Source organism: Panthera pardus, unplaced genomic scaffold, assembly GCF_024362965.1.
Source record: "Panthera pardus isolate Hobbes unplaced genomic scaffold, ASM2436296v1 HiC_scaffold_1, whole genome shotgun sequence".
Classification (NCBI taxonomy): domain Eukaryota; kingdom Metazoa; phylum Chordata; class Mammalia; order Carnivora; family Felidae; genus Panthera; species Panthera pardus.
Window position 1 is genome coordinate 55611865 of NW_026526654.1, and position 20837 is coordinate 55632701.

The 20837-nt window shown below is 40.1% G+C and overlaps 1 protein-coding gene across 5 annotated transcripts in view; it reads left to right on the plus strand.

Annotated features, from left to right (window-relative positions):
* DIAPH3 (diaphanous related formin 3) overlaps nucleotides 1-18883 on the plus strand; it is a 504744-nt gene extending 485861 nt beyond the window's left edge. For 4 of the 5 annotated variants that reach the window (XM_053898946.1, XM_053898962.1, XM_053898948.1 and 1 more), the window contains one exon: nucleotides 15365-15767. In XM_053898946.1, coding sequence (XP_053754921.1) covers nucleotides 15365-15627 — 263 coding nt within the window. In that variant the 3' untranslated portion in view covers nucleotides 15628-15767. Of the gene's footprint in view, nucleotides 1-15364; nucleotides 15768-17751 lie in introns of those variants that run through there. The other variant, XM_053898954.1, reaches the window with a different exon arrangement.
* The last annotated feature ends 1954 nt before the right edge of the window (nucleotides 18884-20837 follow it).

Here is a 20837-nt window from a genome sequence, read left to right on the forward strand (position 1 = left end):
CCCTCCACCCCACCCCAAAGAGTTGCCTTTAATATTTCTTGCAGGGCTGGTTTAGTGGTCTTGAATTCCTTTAGTTTTTGTTTGTCTGGGAAACTCTATCTCTCCTTCTATTTTGAATGACAGCCTTGCTGGATAAAGTATTCTTAGCTGCATATTTTTCCCATTCAGCACATTGAATATATCCTGCCACTCCTTCTGGCCTGACAAGTTTCTGTGGACAGATCTGCTGTGAATCTGATCTGTCTTCCCTCTTAAGTTAAAGATTTTTTTCCTTTGCTGCTTTCAAGATTATTTTCTTGTCTGTGTATCTTGTGAATATGACTATGATACATCTTGGTGATGGCCACCTTTTGTTGAATTTAGTGCCAGTTCTCTTTGCTTCTTGGATTTCAGTGCTGGTTTCCTTTCCCAGATTAGGGGATTTTTCAGCTATAATTTGCTTAAACAAACCTTCTCCTTTTTATCTCTCCTCATCTTCTGGGACTCCTATGATATGGATATTATTATACTTTAAGGAGTCACTGAATTCCCTAAGTCTACATTCGTCATCCAATACCTTTCTTTCCCTCTTCTTTTCATTATTTTCCATATTTATCTTCTGTATCACTGATTCATTCCTCTGCTTTATCCATCCTCGTTGTCATGGTATCCATTCAGATTTGCATTTCAGTTATAACATTTTTAATTTTGGCCTGACTAGTTTTTAGTTCTTTTATCTCTGCAGTAAGGAATTCTCTGATGTTTTCTATGCTTTTTAGAAGCCCAGCTAATGTCCTTAAAATTGTTGTTTTAAATTCTAGTTCAGACATCTTACCTATATCTGCATTGATTAAATTCTTGGCCATTATCCCCCCATTTGTTCTTTTGGGGTGAATTCCTCCTTCTTGTCATATTTTTTGTGTGTCATTGTTAGGAAAGCCTGTTATATCCCTCCTCCTAAGAGTAATAGCTATATTAAGAAGAGGTACAAAAAAGACAAAAGGAAGGTAAAACCTAGGTATGTTTTGGTCTGCTTGTTAAAAGAAGCTAGATCCACAAAATAATAAATCAATTTTTAAGATAATTAAATTAAAAATTAAAAAAAATTAAATATTGCTTTTTTTTATCCTATTAAACAACAACAACAACATGAAAGGAAGCTAGATCCTCTTTATCCTAGAGCTGAAGCTTTACAACACTCTGTGATTAATAGACTGTGCATGAGATGGGTTTGTGCTGGTATTCTGGGGGTGGGGCCTACTGTGCTGATTCTCAGGCAGACTTGTCCTAGTGGAGATGCACCTGCAGGGTGCAAGGGGGTGGGTCTTGGTGTAAGTGGCTCTGGCCTCCACTAGGTGGCACTGTTTTGCTCACTGAAGTCAGTCTGTGCTGATGAGTGGGAGAGGGAAGGGGAGATGGTCATACTCCACTCTTTAATCCTGTCAGCAGGAAGCTTGCAGTGTCACTGTTCAGGAAGCCTTCACAGAAGAGCAAACAATAAAACAACCTCTTGTGTCCCCAGTTTCCACCAGATCCCTGCCTTCACCCTGTCTGCATCCAAGCTATGTGCCTGCCAGGTGGCACAGCACTCCTGTGTTTTATCTCAGGTGTATGGCTGGGTTTCAAAACTCCACATTTTAGAGATCAGTGCGGCACAGACACACACTGATCCTCTAGGGGAGGGTCTTGCTGTGCTATGGCCATGCTGGCTTGTCTCAGAAGTAAGTTGTGTGACAGGGCAGCAGTTTAGAGGTTAGGGTAAAGCTCAGGAGAAAGCCGACACCAAGGCTTGTTGCCCTCAGCCGGTATCCCCATTCCTATGTTAGTGTATGGGACAGCTCAATGGCACATGCCAAGTCTTTTGCCCACCAGAGAGGCTTTGCCACATCTCCCAAATGCACTCCAAGCAGGGGAACTGCTTCTCCCCATGTGACCCAAGGGATCCTGAGACCACACCACCTGCTTCTGGTTCTCTTCCCTCCTTTCCCACCAGAGCACCACCAAGCCCACCAGGCACAGACCCTGGTGATGGTGTTGACCTTTGAAACTTGAGACTCTGCACTCTGCTATTTGTAAAAACTTGCAGTATTCAGCCCCTCTCTCTTTCCCAGCCAATAGTTTTATGGAAGTTTTTCTTGTGCATTTCTCTTCTCGTGCTTTCACTCATTCTCTCTTTTTCTTTCAGTCCTCTATTTGTGATCGGGGTCCCTCCCCATGGTAGCACCCACAGATCTTCTCTCTCCCAAATCAACTCTCTTCATCTCCTACCTTCCATGCTGTGGCCATTTTTTCTGTCTCTAGTTATGCAGATTTTCTCGCTCAGCCCTCAGTTTGATATCTTGGGTATTTAGAATGATTATCTAGCTGTACTTGAGGGATAAGGTGAGCCTAGGGTCCCCCTGCTCCTCGATCATCTTAACTCTGTTTCTCTCTACTCAACTATCTATTTGCCTAAGTTTTAAAATAATACTTTCTCCTTTGTTTTTGTTTGTTTGTTTGTTTTCTGATAAGATTTTTTTCCCTGAGGGGCACCTGGGTGGCTCAGTCGTTAAACTTCTGACTTTGGCTCAGGTGTTAATCTCCAAGTTCATGAGTTTGAGCCCCGCATGGAGCTCTCTGCTGTCAGTGGAGGATCCCACTTGGGATCCTCTGTCCCCCTCTCTGCCCCTCCCCTATGTGCATGCATGTGCAATCTCTTTCACAAGTAAATGAACATTTAAAAACAAAAAAGAATTTCCTCCCTGAAATTGGTGTTTCATTTTTATTGAAGGATAGTTAGCATACAATCTTTATTAGTTTAAGCTGTACAACGATTTGACAACTCTACAGGTTATGCCGTGCTGATTGTAAGTTACCTACCAGCTGTCACCATACAACATTCATACAACACAATTACAATACCACTAGCTGTATTCCCCATGATGTCCCTTTTATCCCTGTGACCTATTCATTCCATAACTGGAAGCCTCTCTCTCTTACTCCCCTTAACACATTTTGCTCATCTCCCTAACCCCTCCCCTCTGGCCACTGTCAGGTTTTTTTCTTTGTATTTATGGGCCTCTAATGCATTTTTTTTTGTTTGTGCATTTGTCTTCTAAATTCGACATACTAGTAAAATCATAAGATATTTGTCTTTCTCTGACTGATTTCACTTAGCATAATACCCTCCTGGTCCATCTTTATTTTCTCAAATGTCAATATCTCATTTTTTATGGCTGAATAATATTCTATTGCATATATAAACCACATCTTTATCCATTCTTCTGTCAGTTAACACTTTGCAAATAATGCTGCAATAAAGATAGGGATGCATAGATCTTTTAAAATTAGCATTTTTGTTTTCTTTGGCTAAATACTCCATAGTGAAAGTACTAGATTATATGGTATTTCTATTTTAATTTTTTGAAGAACCTCCATATTATTTTCCATAGTAGCTATACCAATTTATATTCCAACCAACAGTGCACAACTTTGCCAGTGCTTGTTGTGTCTTGTTTTTGGTATGAGGTAACATCTCAGTGTGGTTTTGATTTACATTTCCCTGATAATTAGTGATGTTGGCCATCTGCGTGTCTTCTTTCAAAAAATGTCTATCAGATCCCATGCCCATTTTTTAACCTGATTATTTGGCTTTTTGGTGTTGAGTTGTATAAAGTCTCATTTACAAATATCTTCTCCCGTTCAGTAGCTGTCTTACCATTTTGTTGATGGTTTCCTTTGCTGTGCAAAAGCTTTTTATTTTGGTGAAGTCCCAATAGTTTACTTTTGCTTTTGTTTCCTTTGTCTTAGGAGACACATTTAGATAAATGTTGCTAAGGCCAATGCAAGAGATTACTGCCCATGTTTTCTTATGAGAGTGTTATGGTTTCAGGTCTCTCCTTTAGGTCTTTAATTTACTCTTAGTTTGTTTTTGTGCATGATATAAGAAAGTGATCCAGTTTCATTCTTTTGCATACAGCTCTTCGGTTTTCCCAACACCATTTACTGAACAGACTGTCTTTTCCCCACTGCATATTCTTGCCCCTTTTGTCATGAATGAACTTACCACATATGCATGGGTTTATATGCATGGTTTTATTCTGAGGCTTTCTATTCTATTCCATTGATATGTGTATCTATTTCTGCCCAGTGCCATACTATTTGATTGTTATGGCTTTGTAGTATATCTTGAAATCTAGGATTGTGATACTTTCTTTCTCAAGATTGCTTTGGCTATTTGGAGTCTTTGGCAGATTCATGCAAATTTTGGGATTATTTGTTATAGTTCTATGAAAAATGCTATTGGTATATTGATAGGGATTACATTGAATATGTAGATTGCTTTAAGAGGTATGGACATTTTAGGGGCGCCTGGATGGCTCAGTCAGTTAAGCATCTGACTTCAGCTCAGGTCATGATCTCACAGCTCATGGGTTCGAGTCCCGTGTCAGGCTCTGTGCTGACATCTCAGAGCCTGGAGCCTACTTCGGATTCTGTGTCTCCCCCTATCTCTCTACCCCTCCTCTGCTCATGCTCTGTCTCAAAAATAAGCAAACACTAAAAAAAATTTAAGAGGTATGGACATTTTAACAATAATTCTTCGAATTTGTGAGCATGTATGTCTTTCCATTTGTGTCATCTTTAGTTTCTTTTATTTTTGAGAGAGAGAGAGAGAGAGAGAGGGAGACAGAGCATGAGCAGGGGAGGGAGAGAGAGAGGAAGACACAGAATCTGAAGCAGGCTCCAGGCTCTGAGCTGTCAGCACAGAGCCCAACATGGGGCTTGAACTCACAAACTGTGAGATCATGACCTGAGCTTAAGTCGGATGCTTGGCTGACTGAGCCACCCAGGCACCCCATCTTTAGTTTCTTTCATCAGTGTTTTATAATATTCAAAGTACAGGTTTTTTTTTACCTCCTTGGTTAAGTTTATTCCTATGAATTTTATTTCTGGTACAATTGTAAATAGGATTGTTTTCTTAATTTCTCTTTCTGCAATGTTATTATTAGTGTACAGAAACAACAGATTTCTATATATTAACTTTGTATTCTGCAACTTTACTAGATTTATTACGGCCAGTAGTTTTTGGTTGGAGTCTTTAGAGTTTCCTATGTATCGTGTCATGTCACCTACAAATAGTGACAATTTTACTTTTTTCATACCAATTTGGACCCTTCAGTTTTTCTTGTCTGATTGCTATTGCTAGAACTTCCAGTACTAGATTGAGTAAAAGTGGAGACAGTGAACATCCTGTCTCTTTCCTGATCCTAGAGGAAAAGCTCTCAGTTTCCCACCATTGAGTATGATGTTAGCTGTGTTTTTGTCAAAAATTGTTTTTATTATGTTAAGGTATGTTCTCTAAGGCCATTTCATTGAAAGTTTATATCGTGAACAGTTGTTGAATATTGTTAAATGCATTTTCTGCATTGTTCTTTTTCTAGTTCCTTTAGGCTTAAGGTTAGGTTATTTGAGCTTTTTCTTGTTTCTTGAAATAGGCCTCCTGGAACTATTTTTGTTGTGTCTTAAAGATTTTGAAGCGTTGTGTTTCATTTTTATTGATCTCCATGTATTTTTATTTCCTCTTTGATTTTTTTCATTGACACATGGGTTGTCCAGTAGTATATTGTTTCACCTGCCATGTTTTTCCCATTTTTTTCTTCTAATTGATTACTAGTTTCATACCATTGTTGTTGGGAAAGATGCTTAATAGGATTTTAATCTTTGTGAATTCATTGAGACTTGTTTTGTGGCCTAACATGCGATCTATCCTGGAAAATGTTCCATGTGCATTGATTTTTCTGCGTGGATGATCTATCCATTGATGTAAGTGGGTTGTTAAAGTCGCCTAGTATTATTTTACTATTGTCAATTTCTCCCTTTTTGTCTGCTAATATTCGCTATATTTTTTTAGATGCTCCAATGTTGGATGCATCTAAAATTATGGGCCTGGGATGTTCCGGGGTGTTTTGTACCTGTGTCATCTGGGCAAGAGGGCTGAAGCTGTAGTGAGCGCTGACCAGGGATTTACCAACATGTTCCGTGTTGGGTGGCCTTGGTGGGATGTCTGGGGCTAGTGTGGACCTTTGAGCCCAGGGCTCACTGAGGTCATAGATCAGCTAGGCTGCCTGGACCCTGCTCCTATCCACATTATCAAAGTGGAGGCGAAATGAAAACCATACCACTTGCCAACCCTTTTAACCCAGAAAGCTCTCCTGACATTTGGCCAAGTTCTAGGGTAGATCCTTTATATTCTACTTGTTCTTTTAAACCACGCCATTTGGGGCTGGTATGGGCTAGGTCCCCAGGGCTCCCAAAGGTAGCAGGATGGCTGTGGAGTCTGGACACTCTTCCCATCTATACTATCAAGGTAGAAGAGGAACATAAACAGTGGCACTTGCCAGCCCCTCTGAGCTGGAGAGAGTCCAGTAGCTCTGCTGCCATTTGGCAGGGCTCAGGGCTGGTTCCTTTATATTCTAGTTGCCTTTTTTAAACTTCAGGGTTTGTTTCGTTTTGATGTTTTTCTGCACCCCAGGGCAGATGAATCCGCACAAGGTCCCTTTGCCTCCATCTCTTGCATTATCTATCTGGTCTTGTGCAGAAGCTGTCCATTCAGGCCTCAGTTCTTCAGGAGGAATAAACAGGTGTAAATTTGGTGTGCCTAGGGCGGAGATGAATTCTGGGTCTTCCTACACCCAACCATCCATAACCATAGCCGTTCTTATTCCTGAAATTGGCATTTTAAAGAGACCTAGGTAAGAATTCCTGGAGGGATCAAGTAGAACATTTACATTTCAAAGGCACAGAGAAAGAATGTAAGTTCCTCTGTGCCCAACTTTTGTTTTTTAGGGCCAAAACTTTTACAATATTTACAAAAAGTCTTTCAGGATAAATAGAGGAGGTTTGGGGATTGGTAAAAAGAATAGGTGGGCTTTAAATTGTTTCTGGAGCTGCTTTTCTGGTTTTGTAAAGATTTGTAAAGTAGTTTTTATTCAATTTGAGAGAGAGAGTGAGGGGTCAGGAGGCAGAGAAAAAGAGAGAACCCCAAGTAGGCTCTGCACTGTCATTGTGAGCCTGATGCATGGCTTGATGTCAAGAACCATGAGATCATGACCTGAGCCAAAAGCAAGAGTCTGAAGCTTAACCAACTGAGCCACCTGGGCTCCCAAAGGACAGTTGCTTTTAATTCCTCAAGGAATTGGGTTGTAACTAAAATGACATCATAGACTGATCCACCTATTAATCCTTTTATGAGGGCTTAAAAGCTTTTCTTGCCTTCTGGGTACATAGTTTCATTTTAGTTAAGGGGACAAGGCCTTAAAAATATTCCCATTAGGCTCCAATTAACAGCTTCTGACCGAAGAGCTACTTCATTCGAGTTGGTATTTAAGAATTTGCATGGCCCAGGGGTGCCTGGCTGGCTCAGTTAAGCTCCTGACTTCAGCTCAGGTCATGATCTCACAGTTCATGAGTTCAAGCCCCATGCTGGGCTCTGTGCTGACAGCTCTGTTCCTGAAGCCTGCTTCAGAGTCTGTGTCTCCCTCTGTCTCTGCCCCTCCTCCACTCGTGCTCATGCTTTCTCTCTCAAAAATAAACATTTAAAAAATTTTTTTTAAAAATTTGCATAACTTAGAGCCTGCTTCAGATTCTGTGTCTCCTCTCTCTGCCCTCCCCTGCTCTCACTCTCTCTCTCAAAAATATTAAAAAAAAAAATTTTTTTTAAGAATTTGCATAGGACCTTTGAGTACACTTCTTTTTCCAGCGTCCAGGTGATTACAAATGAAACATTCACCCTTGGACCATCATTCTGATGGTGGATACCTAGAGGGTGTAATGTGGGCAGCCAAGCAGTGGCTTGGTGCGTGGCTTTGGGTCTGTTGTAGCTGTAAGGCCAGTAGTGTGGCCGACTTTTGTTTGCAGTTGTGTTCCAAAGACCTTTCACAGTGTTTAGCTGCGGTTGTAAGTTCAGACACTAAAAGATTTGTTGCTATTTTGTGAGTTTCTATGGGTTCATGAGGGGACCATGCTGAAAATCAAACATCTCAAAAACTGTCCTCAGTGTTTTGCCATTTTGCTTCCCACATCCATTCTTGGACTTTACCAGGTCCCACCATCATTTGCACAAGCTGATAAGGATCTGGCAGACTGGGGTTGTAGGCCCTAATAATGACTAAATTCTTCAGAACACTTTTGGGGATCCTCCCCTTAGGAATTCTATAATTATGACCCTTATTTCATTGTTGACCAAGGAGTTAAGGATACCCGAGAAGGATCACCCAGGACCTTGGGTGGTTTATTGTAAAGGTAACTGTTTAATAGTCTCTTCAGAGTGGAAAGGCAGTTCAGACAGAGTTAGAACATGAGTACTCAGGTAAAGAAAGGTAGAGGAGAGTGATAGGAGTCGTGTCAGCTTTATCGTCATTTGTTTTAGGTACCTCTTATGTCTTTAATTTTTCATGAGCCTTTAGCAACAAATTTTTTAATGAAATAGCTTAGAATCTGGAAGCCTTTTAGAAGTTTTTGCACACCAATTAAAGTAGGTACCCCATTCTGTTTAATTCAGGAACCCTTGCTTTCAAGTGTACTTTTTAAGTGAACGATCTTGTCTAATTGAGATGCTCCCCATAATGGCTATTTTAATTCTAGGTTGCCTTTAGTAAGATTTTGCCACTTTCATAGATATTTATACATTCCGTAACCATAGTCTTAGACATGAAATTAGCAGGTGTGCTGTAAGGTGACACACTCAACTTTTTTGGAATTTAAAGGTCTCATTTAAATTTTTTTTTTTTTTTTAAGCTAAGCCTTTGGGTCTCTTGGAGTCAAACTAATACTTAAAAGGGATGTGCCTCTGGGTTGGGGGTTGTGTGGTGTTTGCCATATACCTCATTGCGTAGATATTGAGGTTGGCAGGTGACCTAGGGTCAATCTAACCTGTCCCATGACTAACTTATCCTAACTTGAGTCTTGGGTTAGGTGGAAAGAGCTTTAACAGCTTTTAAATGCTAGACTTTTGTCCAACAGTTTTGTAGCTGCTTCCCAGATTCCTTTAGCAATAGCTTTTCTCTACACAAAACAAGACCAACAAACCTGCGCACCTTAACACACCAGCAGTAACCAAAAGATGTTGCTGCAGCCTGGACAAGACCCTGTGTGGCCCACTACTAATTCCCACCATGGAATCTTGAGCTGGGGGAAGTACTGAACCAGCAGACCTCAACAAATGGGGACTGGGGCCTCCACATAACTGGGGAATTGCAGACTGCCACGAACAGTTCCCATGTGGATTTGGGAACAGAAACAAGGGCTGGGGGTATCCAGCAATTCAACAAGAATTGTGGCCTGAACTACCAGCAGCTCCCAATGTCGAACCGACAGGAAAGCCAATTAGATCAGAAGCTCAGCACCAGAATTGAAGTCAGAACCAAGAGGAACTTACAGCCCTCAGAAATGGCAAGAAAGGACTCAGAAATGTTCATGGGTACTGCTCCTGCGAGGCCTCCTTCCTTTGAAAGGGGACAGAAAGGGTCTATTGGGCAGATTACCTCACTAGTGCTAACCAGAAAATTCCAGACTGATTGGTAACCTTTAGCTACATTCATAGGTGAAGCTTAAACTGCAATCAGGTTAGGTATAAGTCTTGTTTTGCTGATGTGTGGCTCAGCACAAGTGACTCCAGTTTGGACATGTTTTGTTAACAAGTGTCAATTATTTTCTCAATCCAAAGATATCCTTTATTTATCATTGTCTTTGTCTGTTTTGTGAATTGGGGGAGTAACTGTTTTGTTGTTTTTGTTTCTACATAATCGGTTTCAGTAAGAGTGTCTTGGCACTCCCAAAAGATTTTGACTGTATACAAAATGCCCTTTTGCTCTTTTTGTCACTTTTACACGTTTTCAATACAAAAGGTAAAATGAACAGCAAAATGAAACTAAGGGAAGACAATTATTTATAGCATCAGTAAATCAACGGTAAGAAACACCACAGGGATATGGGCTGCTGGCGGCCAGCACTAACTTCAGTTATTGCATAGATTAAAAACATATATTTGTCACACACTTTACTATCATATACACCCAGTAGTGCTTTAAAAATTATATTTATGGGTTATTTTTTTCTCTCACCAAAGTAAAGCCATTTCTGGGGTGAAACAAACAGCTACTTAGTAGGTCAAAGTAATAGGAGCAAAAGGTAAAGAACTGTGAAGAGAAACCAAACTTCAGGAAGACTAAACAGATGCAGTCAATTTAGGACACCAGAGTTTTGTATTCTTCCTCCTGTCAAAGCTGCCACAGGCTCACCAGTGACCACAAAAGGCAGGAGCTCAATTTTATATTTCATCTGAGAGTTGGCACTTCTAAGAAGCCAGTGCCCATTAGAACCACAATGTGATGGGGGATCAATACCGACTTAAAGGGAATAATACCTCTTTCTAAACCATAACTGATATTTCCTGCAGCTGAGAGGGTTTTCCCCAAGGGCCATCAGCCAGGACTCAGCCTCGCCTCAGCATAAGCAGCATAACAACTGTTGGCTGAAACATTTCCTCCTTTGAAGGCCACGTTGCACATATTTATGTTCAGTCTCTTGTCAGCAACTTTCCTAGTTTCCCATGTCTTTTCTGTTACTGGAGAAACAATGGAAAAATTAGCTCAGGAATGGTGGGTGTTTTTTGTTTTGGGCTTGTTTAGCTTTCTTTGTCTTCCGAATCTGTAGTCCACCAAAGGTCATGTGCGATCCACCCCTAAATGTAGTTTAGGGCTTTTATTCTCCTGTTTAAGTCCAGTGGGTTCTCTGTATTTAACTTTTCAGTTTCAGGGAAAAAAAAAAAAATCCATGGTCGAACTCCAGAATCAATTCTTACGGTGAGAATCATATCGAAATAAGTGAGTTTTGTCTTAAAGGAAAATAGCATGTATTCTCACACTGTTTATTTCCACAGAAACATAAAAACAAGGTGTGTGGATTAGACTCCCTTACTGACCTACTACTAAGAATAGCAGCTGGTCCCTGCCATCTGTACTATAATCACCAATGGCCCTGGATGTTGGCCATAGTCCTAGATATATCATACTTCCCTTCACAAACATCAATTGTAACATCTTGTAAGCCCTGGATTTGATTCATAAAATAATAGCACAAGCTTCCTCTCTCTGGGGAGTTAAGCAATCATTCTGCTTTGCTTTCATATTTTTAGTTTCTGTTTAAAAATGTGTACTCTTAAGGACTTGAGTTGATGGGATAGAGAAAAGACTTCTTTTTTTTCTTGATACTCCAGCCCTGTCTTTCGTTGAAAGAGTCCAAGTGCATCATCTTGTATTTGGAACAGTCTAATTTCATAGGAAAAGGATATGAGCCCACCAGCTTCAAATTACAATTTATTTTATGTCTCTGATCACCTATATAGAGCTCTCTCCAAATTAAACGGTTGTGGCATGCCCCTGATGTTCAAAGCAAACCATGTAGAAATGAAGTGCATGTTTTTGTGTGGAATTTGTATCTGTGGTTCAGCCCACATGAAGCCACCAATAGTAGACTTTAAAATAATAGTAATGTCAAAAGACACCTGGCTTTGAACCAACATTATAACAAAAGTGAACGTCCAATTCGGTGGCTTCCTCTACCTGTTAACATTTTCTCTAGTTGCAGTGGGATGGGAGACTTCTCCATCTCAACTTTATCAGCTCTGTGGTTTCAGATGAGACTCCCTCAGTTCCACAGTTTGGACCTCCCATGACTGGGGACAAAGCAAAAAGAAAGAAACTCTGGTCCCACATGAAGGCTCTTGAGGTACTAGGATATAAATGTGAGGGCTGGGGTGAAGAGTTGTTATCTACGAGCTATAAACTCATTCTTAAAGAAGCCCTTGTGCACTTTCTTTTTTATTTCTTTGGTGGTTTCAGGAATGGTCACTTTCTGTTTTGTATCATCTTGTCTGTTGCTTCTCATAAAAGATTCTCCTCCTGAAACCACAGAGGAGTTAAATGCCAGCTTGGTTTTTCTCTTACCTATGGGTGTGCTGCAGGAACAAAATAATATTTGGGGTTTTCTTAAAGGGGTGGAAATGCTCTTGCCTGCATTGACCCACCCAGTGTTATCCACCTAAGCCTCCGAAGAAGTTCAAAGAGCAAACAGTTAAAGAGAAGCCCAGGCTCTGCTAGGCATTTCATCCTTGGATCTGGCATAGATGGAGTCAAAGAGGACCAAAATATCCAAGTGGATATACAGTCCTTGCTGTTAGCAACATGCAGTTTATTAGTGACCTTGACAAGAGCTGTTTCAGAAGAGGAAAGGGTCAAAAGCATGATTGGAATGGGTTCAAGAGAAAAATAGGAAGAGAGGAAGTGAGACAGTAAGAATGGGCAATTCTGTTGAGATATTTTGCTATAAAGGCAGTCAACAATTGAGGTAGTAAATGGAGACTGTGGAGTCAAATATATATATTTTTTCTCTAAAGATTGGGTTTAATACAACATACTTGTATGCGGAGGGGAATGATCACATGAAGAAGGTAACGTTTCCAATATGGTAGAGAGAGGACAAGCTGCAGGGGGGAATGTCGGGGAATAGACAACTGACAGTAGTATGTGGTGTTCACTGTGAAGATTTGTCCTCAGAGGGCGGCAGAGAAGATCCTAAGGAGAGAAGGAGTGTATGTGCGTGAAGTAGGTAGATCGTAGGGGTAGGCAGAAGCTTATGGGAGTTCTCTTCTGATTGCTTCTATGAATGAGTTAAATGGCAGTGAGGGAGAACATGTTGGACAGTTGATAAGAAAGGAGAAGGTGTAAAATATTTGTCTAGGAGAATGGAAGAGTAAATGGACTAGGGAACTGCAGTAGTATTAAGGTCATACTTGAAATTCATGGTCATGAATTTCAGCAAGACCCAGAAAGCAAAGGAGTATATGTGTGACTTTGGACATACTGCTCTGAGGTAGTTTACATGGGTCTACTATCTGCTGTACAAAGTTGTTGAGAGAATTAAATGTGACAGAAAGCATTTTGAAGTATAAGTACAGGATATGATTATTATGAAACTTAGCTTTGAATTACTTAGCACTTTTCCTTGGCAAAAAGCTTTTCAAATTTGTTTAAGACAGCCTTAGTATCTCTAGAGACAGCATTTGGCTTCTGCCACTGATTTACTCAGTAACTCAGTCTAAGCAAATGACTTAACTTCCTTTTGCTTTTACCTCTCAATCTATAAAACGAGGGTGGTTATGTTTAAAGCACAACAAATGCTTTATAAATAAAGGTGCTATGTAAACGCAAGCTGGTAATAAAATGGTATTTCAAGCCTCACTGGTATGGTCACTGGAAACTCAGACAGGTCAGCCTTGGGGGGTAGGTGCATCCCTTAAGAAGCTTTTATAGAAGGGAAACACGAGTATCTTGAAATTGGTGTCACCCATGTTATTTCCATTAACATTTACAACTACTCTTTAAGGTTGATTCATGGAACCTGAGACACAAAAATTCCATTGTTAAAGCCAAGCAGAAGCTTGGATTTCAATCCAGATTTCTCCTAAAACCCTATGCCCCTTTTTCATTTTGCCACATATAGAATTGGGCTTGATACATTGTAGCCAGAGAAGGTATGGGATATTTTGTGTTTATTACACACCCATATTTTAGCCAACTTAATCTCTTGTTTGCCATCAAAAATGGAGCTAGAGTTGCCCAGCAGCAGAATACCAGCTACTTCATTGGAGATATCATCATGATGGAGTCGTTTACAAGAAACCAAATGACAAGAAAAGATAGGAACATCTGGAGAAAGGAGCGTAAGCTGACCAAAGATTTACACTTAGCTACAAATGCAGTTTTCAGACATTCTGGGACAGGAGGGTGGATACTATAAAAATAAATAAATTTGTGTGATCATGGGAACTGCAGGAATAGTATGTCCTCTGTCCTCTTGACTACAAACACAATATGTACATTATATATTTAATTATGTAATTAAAGAACTATATAATTTATAAATTACAAAGCATAAATAGCTCTAGGAAAATCAGTGCTCTGTTAGATTTTTATTTTTGAGTAACGATTGCCCAGCTGATAGAGAAGGTGATAGGAAAGCTGTATTTATTTTCTTCCAACAGCTAAAAGGTGATCATACTTCTAAAATTTGTTGAGATTGTCCAAGAAAGTGTGTAAAATACTCATCCATCACTGGAAGCCCCTGGTCAGGAAATGACAGTGCAGTAAATATCTTCAGCAGCCACCTTTTAATGTACAAGCTGTTTTCGGTTGGAATTTTCAGCACTCACATAAAACACACTGTCATGAGTGACTGCTTGTGCTCCAAAGTCATTACTATTGGGATAATGGAACATCTCTCAGCGAATAACCAAAAAACTTTAAATGTCATGTCAAGTTTGTTGAAGCCATTTTCAAGCCCCGTTCAAGGTTACATGAATATTGAGGGTGTCTGTTTTTTAGAAGTGTTGAGGTCTGTGAGAGCTAACTCATAATGTTGTACAATAGGAGAGTCAGTTAATTAAAAGAAAATCTCGTGTTCCTTGCGAAAGTCAATCAGCCAGAGCCTTTTAGTCATTAGCTACTGCAGCTCTCTCCTTATAGCCTTCTACGTCAGGCTCAGTCACTTACCAATAAAAGAATATGTATGTGTGTATGTATACATGTCCGTATAAATATATGTGTGTGTATTTGACAGATTATGATGTAGATTTGCTAGGAAGTTTTAACAATTTGCCTCCCAAATGCAGTATTTCTTTTGAGGGAAGTCGTTGACTTTTTACAGTCCTATTATAAACTTTCCTTTTTGGTTTTTAAAAAAATAATAATAATTCTCATTATTATTCCAACTAAGGTATATCTTGGGTCATAGAGTTGGGTATTATTCCAACTAAGGTATATCTTGGGTCATCAAAGAAGAAAGATAATTTCTTTACCCAGCGCATATTTATTGAGCATCACTTTGCTCCAGAGCCATTTTAGGCACTGACATTAAAGCAGTATTTCAAACCACCTCCCTGCTGTCTTGGAGCTTATATTCTAGTAAAGAGACAGAGAATGGACGAGTAAACAGATCTATGATGTGTCTGGTGGTTAGGAGTTCAGTGAAGGAAAAAATGAGGAAGGATGCGTGATGGAAAGGGGCAGCGCTAGTTCAGTTGTATGGTCAGAAGAGTCCTCTCTATTTAGATAGCATTTGAGCAGAGACCAGAAGGAAATCGGCATTTGTGCTAATGAAATGGTTGTCTATTTACATTTTAGTTTCTTCTTAAACTATGTGTATTTATTTTCAATCTACCTGTCTCTGCTGAATATTTTAATTTAGTCTATCTAAGAGGACTTGTCTGAGAATAATTATTTTAAGTTAATGTGCACAGTCCTTGCTTATCACAGTGATAAGTTTAATGTTTCTTTCTTCCTTACTGTAGAAAATCAGAAAGTGCAGTTGACAGAAGGGTCACGTTCACACTACAATATCAATTGCAACTCAACGAGGACTCCAGTCGCCAAGGAGCTTAATTATAATCTAGACACTCATACGTCTACAGAGAGGATCAAGGCAGTTGAGAAGAAGGAAGCCTGTAATGTAGAAAGCAACAGAAAAAAGGAAATGGAACTTCTTGGCTCTGTTTCTAAAAACGAATCTGTTCCCGAAGTTGAAGCCCTGCTGGCAAGATTACGAGCTTTATAAATTAAACTGGTAAAAAATGATTAAGCCAAATATAAAGCAGTGCTCTAAGCTATAACACTTGAAAAAATGCTTTTTATATAAGTGACTTTATATAGTTTAAATTATGATATATATTAGAAAAATAAAGCTAACTACATGATTGCAATGCTTTTTCTATGTACTTGAGGATTTGGCTTATTCAAGATTGTAATGGGTTTTAATGCTTTTCTTGTCTCCTGGTATTCATGTGTTCTATATTTGGTGGCTAAGTTACACATAATGCTTTAGAGAACAGGTAGGTAGCCATGTGTTCAGCAATGTGTCCTGAAGAGAATACATTTTATTAAGTCACTGTAATCTTTACCTTACTGTTTTTAGCATTAATGAATATCAAATTATAATGTCAACTCTTGGTGTGTGTGTATGCATGTATATATGGTGTGTGTGTATATGTATAATCTATATATATATATATTATATACATACACATATATATGTGTGTATAATATATGTATATATATTTCCCATGCATGTCATTAACATAGGCCCAAGTTTCTCCTTAGTTGGGATCTACATGCTATCAACGTAACATCAGAAACATGAAATTGAATGTAACAGAGCTGTAAGGAAATGAATGTAAGCTCATTATTATCATTGTTGAATTCGTGTTAATTAGAGCCTGCAGGAGACTATAAGGCCGTTGAGCACGTTTCCAAAAATGATGTACTAGCAATGCATGCACTCTTCGTGAAATGCACATGCTTTTGTATAAAGTAGATGTATATGGTGTTAGAGTGCTGCCGAAACTCTTAACTGCGAGAGCATTTTTCCCCTTGGTTATTATGACTCTCAGGAGGTAGCATCTTGAAACTTCCCAAGTAACGAAGTTTTTTGTTTTTTTTTCTGTGAACAAACTTGAAATTACAGTCTCTTTGATCTGACAATCAATAAGTTTAACAAAGATCTAAAGTGTTTCAAGGAAAGTTTCCTATGCATATGTTGCAATTTTCCCTCATTTGGGGCACTGAATTAACTCTTAATCCTATACAAAAGAAAATAAACTTGCTACTCGCACTAAATGAAAAAATTGGGTGTTTTTGTAGTTAGCATATTCTGTGGAAATAGCCTGTGCTATGCAGTCTATCTAAGCATCTATTTTGCTTTATTATGTGCAGTAAATAAATGACTGCTCTTTTACCTTCAGTTAAAAAGCAGTTATGTGGAACCAGTCTGGCGAGGTCCACTGCTTTTTATTTCCTTGTTTAAGTTGCCACCTCCTTTCAGCTCCAAGTTAATAAAGTTAATTAATTAGAACTATGAACCAGGCCCTGTTTATAGACATTGGGGAACAGAGTGTTATCCACAGCCTATGCAGGAATAAATTGTTCTCCTATGTATGGCTGAAAAAGAAATTGCACTCAGAGGGCAAAATGCATATTTTCCTGAAAACAAATCTTAACAATGAAGAAAGGTGAAGGACATTTACACATTTTAGCAGACAGGACCCTAACAGCAAGAAAAGAAGTGAAAGAAAAGAATTCTGACGATCAGTTCTTAACATGATTTTGCAAACACTTGGGCTTTTCAGAAGCAAAACTGAAATTCAGCCAGATAGTTTGGACATACCAGGTGGCATGTAAACACTCTGGAAACTTGGGGCCAGGGAGCAGCCACAAGGGAGAAGCAGCCTGGCAAGTAAAGGGAAGTGAAGATGACATAGACCCCCAAGGGCAGAGAAATGCAGGCAAGTCCTAAACAGACGAAGTCAGCCCCCCAGCACCTGTCTGCAGGAGTGGAAGGACAGCCAGCTAGTGGGAGGACCAGCAGGGGCCGGCCTCCTGCAGGTCAGGGGCCCCACTCCCTCCGCCTCCCTGGCAGGAGTGTGTTCTGATCAGGCCTGGATAGGGGACTATGTTTTGTGTTTCCCTCTCCACACCTAAAGAGCAGACAGAGGTAAGAGCCAACCAAGAAACAGCTCATTTTCTGCTGCAGAAATTTCAGTGATAAATGCTCCTTCAACAATGGGCAGGGGGGTATGATTAGGGTTTTTAAATCCATATTATTCCTTTAGCCAACTTTAGATGAAAACTAGACATCAAGGTACAAGTTCATGTTTCTGAGCAGTTTATTCTTTTGAATTTGCAGGTAAATGTGAAGCCAAAACACAGCTCAGCACCCTTGACAAGGATGTTCATCCAGGCTAGTGACAAACCCCAACTGGGTTCCCACCCCCTCTCAGGTCAGCGTAAAGAATTTGGCAAAAACACACAGACAAGTAAGCACTCAAATACAACGAGTTGTCCAAAAGCAAAGACCTGCTGCTAACAAGTTTTCCCATATATTTGATATTTGAAGTGATTTATAAATAAGGGAGGCAATCCAATCATACAGCAGCCCCCCTCCCCCCACCACTGCCTTATCCTCAGGGGATTCATTCAAAGACATCCTCCCCAGGGGATGCCTGAAATTGCAAGTAGTACCAAACCCTAAATAGACTTTTTCCTATACGAAGTTTAATGTCTAATTAGGCACAGTAAGAGATGAACAGCAATACTAATACTAAAATAGAATAATTGTAACCATACACTATAATAAAAGGCTATATGAATGAATGTAGCTTCTATCAGAATACCTTCATGTACTATACTCCTCCTTTTTGTGATGACGGGAGATGATAAAATGCCTCCGTGATGAAAGGAGGTGAGGTGAACATTGCAGGTGTAGTTTTAAGCTACTATAACCTTCTGACAGTATGTCAGACTGAGGATTATCTGCTTCCAGACTATGGCTGAGCACAGGTAACGGAAACCATGGAAAGTTAAACCAGAAATGAAGGCATGGAGGGACCACTCTATATGCATGTATGTCCTTTGTTAACATTTAGATATTTAAACAAAATGTATCAAAGTTTATATGAGGAAGTAGATGGTTCAATAATTTATGGCATACATTTTCTGGTAAATCTAGAAAATGCAATTATTTATACCAAGTTTCTCCAAAACTCTAGTTATTACCACACTATTTAGTCAAAAAGAGGACTCAGTAATGACTTTAAAATGTTAGGTTAGCCACAAATGATTATTGCCTGGGTTGATCCGTTCTTATTTTAAAATACAATCCAATGTGGATCTGAGTTTCCTAGTTAAAAACAAAACCCTCCTTTATGGTTAAGCACAGGTGGGCCAGGAGCACATTTCGAGGTTACTTTTGTGCCAACTTTTTGTACAGACTATGTAACTTTTGGAAAGTAATAGGTCCTAATAAATAAACTGCTAATTTGAACCTCAAAAAGTGGCATTTGTGTTCTTCTTCTCCATATTAATTGTTAAAATTTTTGAAATCCAGGAATGGTAAGCTGGCAGTGTAACCATATTCAATTTTGTCTAGTCAGTTGTTAAAAGTAGCTCTTCTATGTCCTTGCCAGGCCTGAGTGTTCTTAAAATATGTCCTGGGGCCAAACTGTTAAGTCATTTTGCTCTAAGAGCTACTCTTTAGCAAAACACATGAAGTTGCCAAAGAACCACAAAGTCTGGATGGTATTTCAAAATTGAATCCAAATCTCCCCATAAAAGTTCATTATTCCTAAACAGACCTTTGCCTTTGAGAATGGGTACAAGGAGATGGTGTCTTGGGATTTGGAAAGATGGCAGAGTAGGAGGGCGCTGAACTCACCTCCTCCTACAGAAGCATCAAGGCTACAACTATATATGGTGCGACTCACTCTGAGAACAACCTGAGCCTAGTGGAATAGCTATTCCACAGCCAAAGACATGAAGAGCGACACTGAGAAGGGCAGGTGAGGCAGAGACACAGTTGTGAACCAACCCCTCCCCCCCCCCCCCCCCCCCCCCCAGCACATGGACCCACAGGCAGGAGGGCCTTCCTGAGGAGCAGAGGGATCAAATCCCACATCAGGGACACATACCTCTCACTTCACCCACCCCCACCACCCCCATGAGGGTCTGAACTAGGAAGAGGAGCCCTCCTAATTTCTGGCTTCGAAAATCAGCAAGGCTTAACTCTGGGACAGCCTGAGGGCTGTAGGAAACTGAAAATCTGCTCTTAAAGAGTCAGGGCACTCTATCATGCACTCTAAAACCCAGCACAGGGGCAGCAATTTGAGAAGTTCTTGGGTTATTCCTCAAAGAAATTTATTGGCTAATTTTCGGTCATGTGCTAGACAGATGGGTGTCTTTTTTTTTTTTTTTTTTTTTTTTTATTCCTGTCCTCCTTCAGCCTAGCAGCCTGACAGTGGAAAGAGCAGCCCTAATACTCTCCAGTCTCCACATTCCCCTGTGGACCAAACCTTACCCCGATCAACCGCCCCGGCAGGCCCTTCTCCGAAACAGTTTCTGCCTCACCGTACCCAGCTAGCAGCCTTGCTTAGGAATGGTGTTCCCCAAAAGCAACTACCACCCATCACACTGATAAACAGCCCAAGCCAGAAGCAGCACCCCTCCAAAGCAGCTCCTGCCCCAGGAAAGTAAGGAGCCAGTCCCACCAACCAGCACACCAACAGCTGCATCCAGGCCTCTCAGTCGTCTACACTGAGGGCTACCCCTGTCCAACAGGGTGCCTGCAGTAGTTACAGCTGGTCATTGCAGTCAGCTGGGCTGGGGGTGAGCCCCACTCACCAGGGCACCTACAGTAGTCATGGCCCAGTCATGAAAGGAAGGCCACACAGCCCACATAAGAGACACCCCTGAAGAGCCTGGTTCTGATGACCAGAGGGATTATCTACTGGGTCCACAGACACTTTGTTACACAAGACCACTCCTTGCAAGACCAGGAGATACAGCTGATATACATAATACATACAAACAAACACAGAGAGCCAGACAAATGAGACACAGAAATATGTTCCAAACAAAGGAATAAGACAAAACCTCTGAGAAAGAACTAAACAAAGATAAGCCATCTACCTAATAAAGAATTCAAAGTAATGATCACAGAGATACTCACCAGACTTGAGAGAAGAGGGATGAATTAAGTGAAAACTTCAAAAAGATAGGAAGTAAGAAAGGAATCAGAGGCAAAAAATTAGTAGCTGAAATGAAAAATACAAGGCAACCCACAGCAAATCAGAGGATACCGAAGGACAGGTCAGTGATGTGGTAGACATCATCTAAACTGAACAGTGAAAAGGATGAAAAAATATGTTAAGAGACTACTTATACACTATCAAGTGCTCTAAGAATAGCATTATAGGTATCCCACAAGGAGAAGAGGAA